This window comes from Hyperolius riggenbachi, chromosome 6, assembly GCF_040937935.1.
Source record: "Hyperolius riggenbachi isolate aHypRig1 chromosome 6, aHypRig1.pri, whole genome shotgun sequence".
Taxonomy (NCBI): domain Eukaryota; kingdom Metazoa; phylum Chordata; class Amphibia; order Anura; family Hyperoliidae; genus Hyperolius; species Hyperolius riggenbachi.
The window spans coordinates 327,753,679-327,766,109 of record NC_090651.1 but is presented as its reverse complement, the minus strand read 5'-3'; the positions used below and the strand labels follow the sequence as shown (position 1 = coordinate 327,766,109).

General features: G+C 44.9%; 1 protein-coding gene across 1 annotated transcript in view; it reads right to left on the bottom strand.

Moving 5' to 3' along the window:
• The window catches only part of LOC137522896 (carcinoembryonic antigen-related cell adhesion molecule 1-like), a 340,663-nt gene that overhangs the window by 124,769 nt on the left and 203,463 nt on the right, over positions 1 to 12,431 (bottom strand). Inside the window, exon 3 of the mRNA XM_068243031.1 lies at positions 9,624 to 9,905. Within this exon, the coding sequence (XP_068099132.1) occupies positions 9,624 to 9,905 (282 nt within the window). The remainder of the gene's footprint in view (positions 1 to 9,623; positions 9,906 to 12,431) is intronic.

Below are 12,431 nucleotides of genomic sequence, written 5' to 3'. Positions count from 1 at the left end.
ATTCTGATGAGTGTGACGAGTGTTTTGTGGATCCGGTGATTTGTGTGTGGCAGACGATTTTGGATGAATTGCACACCCACCAACCAATTGATCCCAATAAAGAGACACCGTTGTCTGATGATTATTCCTGCCTTTCTGGGATAAAGCAAGTGAGTTTAAACACTGTGCGACCTGAAATGAATAGGTGTGCCTCGTTTGTGGACACCTGTGTGAATTCTGATGGATTTTCTTCTGTTTGTTTGGAGTTTGAATCTGTGCGATCTGATGCCTGTTTCTCACATAATCCTGCTATGGGGAAAATTCCTAAACCTTGCAGCCTCAAAGGTAATGTTTTGAACACCTTGCAGTCTGCTCCACAGATTGCGGAGGCTTGCGCTTTGGAAGCATCAGTCTTGCAACCTAAAGCGATTTTGGATTCACAAATTTTGCGCGCTGACTCCTCGAATTCGACATGGTTAGCCGAGTCTAGGACAGTGCTTTGCTTTTGCGAGTCTGATTCTGAGGAAAGTGATGACTTTCCATCCTGTATCCTGGATGAGTCAGTATTAGACTCACTAGATATTCCTGTGCATCCTTGTCTTGATGTTGAAATTCAGTCTCAGCATATGGTAGAACCATTCCTGGGACATCTGCCCTGTCCGCAGAAGGTATTTGATTTTTGGCCCTGTAACATGGATTATTCAGAATACTTGTCAGAAAACTTGGGAAATGATATTTCAGAGGTCTTGTTTAATGTTTTGAAGGTTTCCAAGCTCCTCCTAAAGGGTGCAGAACTTCTAGGAGATGCCTCCTGCCCCCCAGATCCGTCTGAGGTTTTGCCCACTTCAGTGGGCATTTGTGAGAAAACGCGGAAGAGCCGCCGCAAGTACTCAGAGTAAGGCGGCTGATTCCGTGTCTAACATGGCTTCTGGCATACTTGGGCACGTGTCCACCAGCGGAGCGGAACGCGGAGAAACCGCCGCATGCCCAGTGGACAGGGCGGCGGAGTCCGCGTCTGATGCAGCAAACTGTACGCATAGGCCTATTACTGACACAGTGGCTGAACGCGGGGAAACCACCGCATGCTCGGATGGCGGTGCAGCCGGCTCCGCGCTCAAACAGGCTGATACATTGCAAAACATGTCTGGTGTGGCTGGGACTGATAGTCCACACAAGTTCAGAGAGGCAGAGCTTATATGACACTCAGAGCAGAGTCAGCTGACCAGGCCGGTCAGCTGACAAAACCAGCTGTTCTCATTGGTCCAGCACTTAGGGGAGGCGCTGGGAAGCGCCTTGGGTATATATACTGGGTGCTGGTCATTCCTCTGGTGTCTGGCGTTGCGATCACTACGTGGTAGCACTCAGACCTTGTCAGTATCTGTGTTCATTAGACCAGTTTCCAAGGTGTTGATGACCAAGGATTTCACACCTTAGTCTAGGAAACCTGTTATTTGTATTATATTCTAGATCAGTTTCCAAGGTGTTGATGGCCAAGGATCTCACACCTAAGATTAGGTATTGTTATTATCTGTTATGACTTTCTGCTTTCCTGACGACTCTCTTGATCTCTGATTTGGCACTTTGCTATATCTGATACTCTGTTGCTGAACCCTGCTTGCCTTAAGATTCCGTATCTGTCTCCTGTCTCTGTATCTGAAGCTGTCTGTCTGTTACCGACCTGGCCTGTCCGACCTCGAGAACTATCTTCCCTGTTGGGAGATAGTTTACAGACCTGTCAGTGACACTTCACCATTGGTGTCACTCACTCTCTGGTCCTTCCCACTCTCTACCTAGCTACGCCCCTTGGGGAGCATCAGACCATTGGAAGGAACCTGTTCTCTGAGCAGTATCTCCTACTGCCTAGCGCAGAAAAAGTGGGATCAGCGCATCACCAGGCCGCCTCTGAATGGCCTCAGCTCAGAGATGCGCTAAGCCCCCCCAGGAACTACAAACGCACCTTGAACCCAAACAGAGGCTCTGCATATATACCAAAGAAAAACTAACAAGTGGGAGCAGCTGACCAGAATTAAATCAAACATAGCAAAGAAATGAACAGCGCTACTTAAAAACAGATGAATGCTTACCTGCAAAAAAGTGCAGACCCCACTCATGGGATACAAATACACAATGAGCACACATACAACCTGTCTACCACTTGGAGGATGTTAGTTTCCACTAACAGCTTGCAATGCAATTTGTTAGGTACTCGTCCCTCCCACTGTCGAAGAAGTCTTTCCTCCATGGGAGGGGACCTAACACTAACTAAAACCTACCTATGCATATGCATAGCCTGGGCGCGCTACCAGTAAAATTAAGAATTGCGCAGAAAAAGTGGGATCAGCGCATCACCAGGCCGCCTCTGAATGGCCTCAGCTCAGAGATGCGCTGAGCCCCCCCCAGGAACTACAAACGCACCTTGAACCCAAACAGAGGCTCTGCATATACACCAAAGAAAAACTAACAAGTGGGAGCAGCTGACCAGAATTAAATCAAACATAGCAAAGAAATGAACAGCGCTACTTAAAAACAGATGAATGCTTACCTGCAAAAAAGTACAGACCCCACTCATGTGATACAAATACACAATGAGCACACATACAACCTGTCTACCACTTGGAGGATGTTAGTTTCCACTAACAGCTTGCAATGCAATTTGTTAGGTACTCGTCCCTCCCACTGTCGAAGAAATCTTTCCTCCATGGGAGGGGACCTAACACTACTGCCTAGCACCCTCGATTGGGGTTCTCTCCTCAAAGTATTACTGTTGCACCAAACACTCATATTACTCAGGTGTCCAGAGGTTAGAAATATATCTGATTATCGGTGATACTGCAGATCATCAATAATCGGGTATATAGCTGTATTTTCGGTGATACTGCAGATCACCGATGATCAGATCCTCTCTGTGTTACACCGATCGTTACAGAACGCCAGACCAAAAAACAAATGGACGCACACACTGACCATCTGGGCGCACTTGCCACTTCGGTGGATAACATCAACCAAGTGCTGGGAAGTCACAAGACGATGATTGACGCCTTGTCTGGTTCTTTACAAACCCTCCAGACGGCTGTGAATGAGGTGCGATCCCCTCCTAGCACAGACATACGTATGCCTGTACCTGAAACATTTTCTGGTCACAGATCTGACTTTCACAATTTCAGAAGTAGAGTGTTATCATACTTTGAGTTGAGACCTAGATCTTCAGGAACTATGGCCCAAAGGGTCACATTTATTAAGACCTTGTTATCAGGCGATTCCCAAACTTGGGCGTACAGTTTACCCGCCGGAGATTTAGCTTTAACCTCGGTAGATGAATTTTTTAAAGCCATAAAGCGATAATTTAAAGCGATAATTTACGACGATCCAGACATTGCCTCGACTTCTGAGCGGAAGCTCAAGATGTTACGTCAAGGCAAGAGTCCGGTCGAGGAGTATGCTGCAGAATTTAGGAGGTGGTCAGTTTCAGCCAGGTGGGACACCTATGCCCTTTTAGACTGTTTCTTATCAGGGTTATCAGATGAGGTCTCAGACCTTATGTTAAGTCAGCCCGAACCGAGAACCATCGATGAGGCCATTTCATCAGCCATTAGGATTGATCGCAGATTACGCTATCAAAAGCAGACCCGGGGTAGAAACAACATTAAAATGGTGTCCTACGCTGTGCCTCCTGTGACTCCATCTCCTCCGAGGACGCCATTTGATCCTCAAGCCCAGTGGAAGCCGCTGTATTGGAATAGCGGCGAATCGCGACGGCGGTGTTCGGACGCCATGTCCCTCATACTCCACTAATCCTTTCTTGGTAAGCTTCAGCTCCACATCTTGGTTGGATGGTTCTCATCCCTTTGCACCACACACTTTATACTCTGCACTTTTACTGGCGTTGTGTACACCAGTCTTGTTTGCACATTGCACTTTATATTCATCCTTTTTTCACGTACTGTTTGTACTTGTGTATTTTCCAACCTATATATTTGTTGCACTTCAGGACTTTCTGCACAATTTGTATTGTTGGCTGATACTGCCTATGTATATACTATGGTTTAATATGTTACAATTGTCATTTTTGTGAGGCAGGGGAAACGTAATGTGGTTACTGTTTCCCACTGCTCATTCAGTATTGTTTTGTGGAGTTACTCATTAGAGATTATATATATATATATTTATATATGTACATGGCGTTCAATATGTGTTTTTAGGTGTTTTTAATTTATTGTTTGAATAAAGATCATTATTATTGATACATGGTTTGGAGTGGTGCGGTGATTCAGGGAACTACTGTTCTCGTTAGTTGTTACTTTATATTGAGTTCCTTTCTGCACACTCTGAGGAATATGCTATTGTAATATTGTATTGATTGGTAGATGGTGCTTGCCCTTCCTGTGTGTCTTCCATCTCCTCCCGTCTCACCTCCACCCGAGCCAATACAGATTGGCCGGTCCAGATTGTCTCAAGTGGAGCAGAGACGTAGGATTTCTGAACAGTTATGTCTTTATTGTGCAGAGGGGGGTCATAGAGTGCGAAATTGTCCTAAAAAGTCGGGAAACGCTACTGCCTAGTAGTTGGGGGTAATACCCTAGGCGCACGACTCTTACCCCTAGAAGATAAACGGTTACTTCTTCCTTGTACGATTACATGGGAGAATAAATCTGAAGTCTCTGAGGCCTTCGTAGATTCCGGCTCAGCGGCTAATTTCATGGATTACGAATTTGCAAAGAGATTGGGTATCCCGCTTACCCCAGTAAAACCACCCATCCAGGTTACGGCAGTGGATGACTCCCCCCTGCAACGTAACCATCCTCTGTCTCAGACACCAGAGGTGGAAGTCACTATAGGGGTACTGCATAGGGAAAAATTACAGTTTTTTGTATTACACATGTCTACCTCCACAGTCATCCTTGGCATGCCATGGCTACACCTTCACTCCCCTCAGTTTAATTGGGCTACGGGTCAGCTAACCAGCTGGTCAGCCCATTGTTTCCATCATTGTTTAGTGAAGGTGACCTTAGGTCAGACCGGGATTCGGGTGGAGGGAGTACTAGAACAATATTCTGAGTTTTCGGATGTATTTTGTCCCAAAGCTGCTGATAAGTTACCTCCACATCGCCCTTTCGATTGTCCTATTGATCTCCGATCAGGTTGTATGCCCTCTAGAGGCCATCTATACAATTTGTCTGGGCCGGAAAACGTGGCCATGCAGGAGTACATCCGTGAAAACTTAGCCAAAGGGTTCATTTGCCCTTCCCGGTCGCCTGCTGGAGCAGGATTCTTTTTTGTTAAGAAAAAAGACGGAGGCCTTCGGTCATGCATTGATTACCGGGGTCTGAATAAGATTACAGTAAAAAATCGCTATCCATTACCTTTGATAGACGATTTATTCACACAGGTCACCAACGCTAAGATCTTCTCGAAATTGGATTTACGGGGGGTGCATACAACCTGGTGCGAATCAGAAAGAGCGATGAATGGAAGACGGCCTTTAACACACCCGATGGGCATTACGAGTACCTGGTGATGCCCTTCGGGTTGTGTAACACCCCGGCCGTTTTTCAAGAACTAATCAATGAGGTATTCAGGGAGGTGTTGGGTAAATTTGTTTTAGTATATCTAGATGATATACTTATTTTCTCAGACAACCTCTCCGAGCACAGGACTCACGTCAAGTTTGTGCTGAACAAACTAAGACTGAACATGCTTTACGCTAAATTGGAGAAATGCATTTTTGAGAAAACTTCTGTTGCCTTTTTGGGGTACATAATTTCCACCTCGGGTCTTTCTATGGACCCTGCTAAGGTCTCTGCGGTGTTGGAGTGGCCCCAGCCAGTGAGCCTGAAGTCCCTTCAGAGATTTTTGGGATTTGCTAATTACTATAGAAGGTTCATAAAGGGGTATTCCACAGTCATAGCACCCCTTAACAGTCTCACTAAAAAAGGGGCGGATACAAACCACTGGTGCCCTGAGGCTCTGGTTGCTTTCTCCACTTTTAAAGAGTTGTTTTGCTCTGCACCCATTCTGAGACACGTAGACACCTCTTTTCCCTTCATTGTTGAGGTAGACGCCTCAGAGGTTGGAGTAGGGGCTGTGCTGTGTCAGCGCTCTGGGTTGCAGGGCAGATTGCACCCGTGCGCCTATTTCTCTCGTAGGTTTTCACCAGCAGAGAAAAACTACGATATAGGCAACAGGGAACTTCTAGCCATTAAATTGGCCTTTGAAGAGTGGCGTCATTGGCTAGAAGGGGCAGAACATACTATTACGGTTTACACAGATCACAAAACTTTGGAATACATTGAGAGGGCTAAGAGATTGAGCCCCCGTCAGGCTCGATGGTCATTGTTTTTCTCGAGATTTAGGTTTATAATTACGCACACTCCTGGTAGTAAAAACGTTAAGGCAGACGCCCTGTCCAGAAGCTTTGAGCCAGAGACAGCACAGCCCTCAGACCCAGAGACTTATTCCACAGAAGGTTGTGTTGGCAGCCACAGAAACTTGGAAAGACTGGAGGGAGACTTTAAGCCCTTTCCAACAGGATGTTCCTGAGTGAAAGCCTGAGGGGGTTATGTTTGTGCCATTGCCTTTTCGCCTTCAAATTTTGCAGATGTTCCACTCACACAAGAATGCTGGACATCCTGGGGCCTCCAGAACACAGGACCTGGTTGCTAGGTGTGCTTGGTGGCCTTCATTGGCAACAGACTGCAAGGAGTATGTAAGAGAGTGTGCAGTATGTGCAAAAAGTAAACCCTCCCGTCTGGCACCTGTGGGAACATTGCAGCCTTTGCCTACCCCGAATGAGCCGTGGACCCACTTGTCCATGGATTTTGTGGGGGAACTTCCGAAGTCTGAGGGCATGTTGATCATTTGGGTGGTAGTCGACCGGTTCAGTAAAATGGCCCATTTTGTGCCCTTGAAAGGACTCCCCTCGGCCCAAGAACTGGCCGATCTTTTCATCATCCACGTTTTCCGACTACATGGTATTCCGGAAAACATAGTGTCAGATCAGGGAGTCCAATTTATTTCCAGATTTTGGAGGGCATTTTGTCATCAAATTGGCATGGAACTGTCATTTTCATCGGGCTACCACCAACAGACCAATGGTCAGACTGAACGAGTGAATCAGTCATTGGAACAATTTTTAAGATGTTATGTTGCGGATGCGCAAAATGATTGGGTCAAGTTCTTGCAGAATTTGCGCACAATAATTTGAAAAGCTCTTCCTCTGGGTTTTCGCCATTTCAGGTGGTTACTGGGAAGTTGCCCAAGTTCTCCCCATTGCCAGTAGCTTCCACTCAGTTTCCAGCTCTGGAGGCATGGCAAAGGTCATTTAGGGACAATTGGGGGATTGTAAAGAATAATTTGGAAAAAGCTTTTCAAAGTCAGAAAGGTCAAGCTGACAAGAGACGTTCTTTAGAGTGGAAGTTCCAACCAGGAGATTTGGTCTGGGTGTCCACCCGTCATTTGGCCCTGAAACAACCCTCGCCCAAGTTGGGTCCCAGGTTTGTGGGTCCTTTTCCAGTTACCAGGAAGATCAACAATGTTACTTATGCCATTGATCTTCCTGCCAGCATGCATGGGGTTAGATCTTTTCATGTGTCCCTGCTTAAGCCAGCAGTCCATGTGGGTGCCACTCCTCCTCCTCCTGTGATGGTAGCCTTTTACTACATGTAATTGACGTTATGTATGTTTCACCCTGGATTAAAAGTGAAGTTAAGCAGTGCCGATTCTCCTCTTCTCTATATCACACAATGGTAACTACTTCCACACATGTGAGGATAGATCCTGGGGGGTTTGGAATCTGGGAGGTCCCTTTAATAAGAGATATCCATCCCCTTCCAGATAATTGGGTATAGAGTGAGGATTTTGACCCCTACCTATTTATTGTCACACAAGTCTTTATTATTATTATTATTATTATATTATCATCTCCTTCTGTATACTCCTTTCTTTTGAACATTTCTATCTTCCTCTTCTTTCATCTGTCATCTTGGTTGAAGATTCACCCCCTGGCTTGTGTTTCCCTCTGCTACTGACACACCCACCGCTTACCACCACTACAGTGCTGAGCACCTCTACACACTCCCAACTTCCTGTCAACTATGGCAAAGTGCTGCAATAAGATGTTGCTGTTACCTAGTGCTATGTTGCCTTCTCAGGAAATGATCATCAGTTGAATAACAACTCATAGTTGCTGGTTATAGTATATTGATCAACAGTTTCAAAATCTAATATGCCCATGCAAAATGGGCTCCGTGAAACTGGCCTCCCTGCAATCAGCAGCAATAACAATTCCATCATCTTTGGTTAGTGCTAGATTTGTGCCCATTTGTGCAGCAAACATTATGATTTGTGCTGCCTTTAATTTTAAGATAATAGCAATAATTTGTTTCCAGACAATAACATTACCCAGCATCCATACAACAGTCTGCGGTGTGGTTAGATAGTGCTATGCTCGTGCTCATTTGTACCATAAAAATAATCATTCTACCTTTTACAATTTTTAAGATATCCAAGAAGTTTTTATAAAGGTCAACATTTCACTCAACATCCCCCCCACCCCCCTCCCCACCACCCACACACACACACACACACACACACACACACACACACACACACACACACACACACACACACACACACACACACACACACACACACACACACACACACACACACACACACACACACACACACACACACACACACCACAGCATTACAATGGATGGGTGAACTTTTGCAAACATTTGACCTTTATAAAAACTTGAATATCTCAAAAACTACAAAAGATTTAATTAGGTTTTTGTTTAAAGGAATCATCAGGCAATCTAGAGAAAATGAGATCTACCCGGGGTGCCCTCTGTTGGAGATGCCAAACTTGCCAGGTCGGCATCTTCTGCACCTGGCTGGGCGTCACTCGCGATCGTGCTCATGTGGTTTGGAGCATTCTGCAGTACACCCTGAACCACGTTTGCATGACAGCGAGCGGTTCTCATGCAGGTAGAGAAGATGCCGATCTAGCGAGGTTGGCATCTCCAATGGAGGGGATCCTGGGACACCAGAGTGGCGGAAAGGGACATATCGGCTGCCAGGGGCTGGAGGAAGCCCCGGGTAAGTAGATCTCATTTTCTCTATATTGCCTGAGGCACAAATAAGCACAGTTCAGCAGCAGGCTAGGTTTCATGCCGTAGGCTGTGGTATGGGGGCTGGGTGATGTTATTGTCCAGGAAAATAATTGCTATTATCTTCAAAACACAGCACGAATCTTAATTTTTGTGGCACAAATGAGCGCAAACATAACAATAACCCAACATTATGGAATTTTTATGTATGCTGATTGTGGGGGTGGGGGGTTGGCAGCTTTACAGAGCCTGCAAAATGTTTTTTCCATACCTCCAATTAAAATTTTTTGTTGTACTGGCATTTGTATATTTATCACATTTTTAAATGGCACGCGTTATTTACATGACAACAGCAAATATGGAGGCTTCTATATAAATAAAAACAAGTTCTGCTGTGTTCCTCTGAGTGCTTCCGCAGATCCATGATAAACATGAGCATGTAGTGGGGCACAGACATGCACTAGTCTCGGCAATGCAGTCCTTTCCCTGTGAATTGATATCAGTACACAGCTAATACATCACATTCATTCTCACCTGATACAGCCAGCTGCAGAATGTTGCTGGTGTTGGAGGTGACATTATTCTGGATGACACAGGTGTAGTTCCCACTGTCACTCACTGTGATTGGCTGGAAGTAGAGGGAGGAATCCCTGCAGGTCACATTACGCCCGGAACAAATATCCTTCCCGTCTTGGTAAAAGGTGTAACGAGTTATAGACTGATTACCGGCATCACAGTGGAGAGACACATAGGTACCACTGACAAGTTTATTATCGTTAGTGGCATAACTACTAAGGACAGGAGCACTGAGGGGAGCTGAAATGGAATAAAGGGATGTTAAACTACGCATTACAGTCCAAAAAAGTAAGAGGTTTAAATGTGTCACAGTATCAGATATACAACATAGAGAACTTTATTGCAGATATGAAACTATTATATACAGTTTACAGGTAGAAAAAAAACAACGTTTTGTAAAAAAATAATACCTTTTAATGATCTAGTCCCCTTCTTCAGGCATATTTCCAGATGTAGTTAGTGTATTTGGGAGAAGCAAAATATACAAAAAATCCCTGCAGGTGCACCACAAACACCAAGCTCAAAGTCTAAATAATTAATCAGGGATATACCAAAGACACGGAAGATCAAACATTGAAAAATTACTTTTTCTTTTTTATTTGCAAAAAGGTGCAGAAATATGTACACAAATTCTTTAATCACGTAAAAAAGTGCATATAATTGATTGAAAAAAAAGGCAACAACATCGATTTGTTTCGGGTTGGTAACCCTTCTTCAGGCCTTTAAATATATAGTGAACATCTGCACAGTTGGAATACAAGGTAGAAACTCATCTGGTCAAGTATAAAGCCATGCGGCTCTTTGTTTGATCTTGTGGTGGTCTGCCCTGGCTTTATACTTGACCAGATGAGTTTCTACCTTGTATTCCAACTGTGCAGATGTTCACTATATATTTAAAGGCCTGAAGAAGGGTTACCAACCCAAAACAAATCGATGTTGTTGCCTTTTTTTTCAATCAATTATATGCACTTTTTTACGTGATTAAAGAATTTGTGTACATATTTCTGCACCTTTTTGCAAATAAAAAAGAAAAAGTAATTTTTCAATTTTTGATCTTCCGTGTCTTTGGTATATCCCTGATTAATTATTTATATTTCCAGATGTAAGCTGAAATGCCCCTCAAAAGGAATCTATATAGGAGAAACAGGACAAAAGCTGCACACAAGAATGAACCATCACTGCTTTAAAATCAATGAAGGTAAAATGGACACACCAGTGGGCCAACAACTTCTGTGAACCAGGACACAGCATGCAAGATCTAAAAGTACTTGTTCTTAACCTCTTGAGGACTGCAGGGCTAAACCCCCCTAGTGACCAGGCAATTTTTAGTTTAAAAGGCCACTGCAGCTTTAAGGCCAAGCTGCAGGGCCTCACAAAATAGCACACGAGTGATTCCCCCCCCCTTTTCTCCCCACCAACAGAGCTCTCTGTTGGTGGGGTCTGATCGCTCCCCCCATGTTTATTTTTGTTTTAATAAATATTATTGTTGCCTTTTTTTAAAAAAAAAACCCTCTTCCTTTAAACCCCTTCCCTCCCTCGCTCCCTCCCTCCCCACAGCCGGCCAATTACGGCGATCGGCTGTCATAGGCTTCTGCCTATGAGAGCCGATCGCTCTCTTGTCCCCCAGGGGGACAGCCGTGTCACACGACTGTCCCCAGTGCAGCGCTGCTGCTGATCGCAGCGCTGCACAAAGTAAATAGACGGCGATCACGCCGTCTACCGGTCTCCCGAGCGGCAATAGCCGCTCGGAGACTGAAGGCGGGGCGGAGCTCCGCCCCCTAAGCAGGAGATCCGCGCGCAGCCTGCGCGCGATCTCCTGCAAAACAGAGCCCCAGGACTTTACGCCAATTGGCGTTAGGCGGTCCTGGGGCTGCCGCCGCGGCCACGCCTACTGGCGTGACGCGGTCGGCAAGAGGTTAAGGGTAACTTCAAAACTGATCAATCAAGAAAAATTTCTGAGTACAAATTTATGAAAATGTTCAAGACATTAACAGAAGGTTTAAATTGTGGAACAGGATTCATGACACCTTATGTAACATGATTGATTTGGCTTCATGATCTTCAGAAACCTGCTGGATTTCATGTATGGTTGCACTAACTCACTGGCTCCAGCCTGCTGATCACCTGACACCTAACGGAGATAAACAGTAACCAGCACAACTGTCATCTTCGTGTTTACCATTTATTAATGATTGCATCAGTGTTTTACTTCAGCTTACATCTGGAAATATGCCTGAAGAAGGGGACTAGATCCCAGAAAGCTTGCATCATTTAACTCTATTAGTTAGCCATTAAAAGGTCTTATTTTTTACAAAACGTTGTTTTTTTTCTACCTATATAATTTGTTTGGCTAACACGGTACAGAAACTTTTTTGCTACATACAGTTTACAGAAAACCCACAACAGTCTAAATGATAAGACATCAAATAACTGCATATAAATCCGTAGATTTACACTCAAGACCTACTGGCCTCAACCCATTCAGGAAAAAGAAGTTTTATGGGGTTTATTTCTTTAGTTGATTGGAATGTATTGCTCTAAGACCCTCATGGCATTAGGAGGGGACACATGTACAACCCTTTTCCTGCCTCTAAAAATGATTGGTGGTAGGCCAAATCCATACATTTTTATTTAACACTTTTCTTACTAACACTCAGGGGTCGTGTCCTGCGTGAACGCGGGTGGATGACGTCCACCTGCTTTTTTCAGAGGGTGGACGCCGTCCACCCTGGCATGTGTGGAGGGGAGCAGCACAGTGGAATGAGA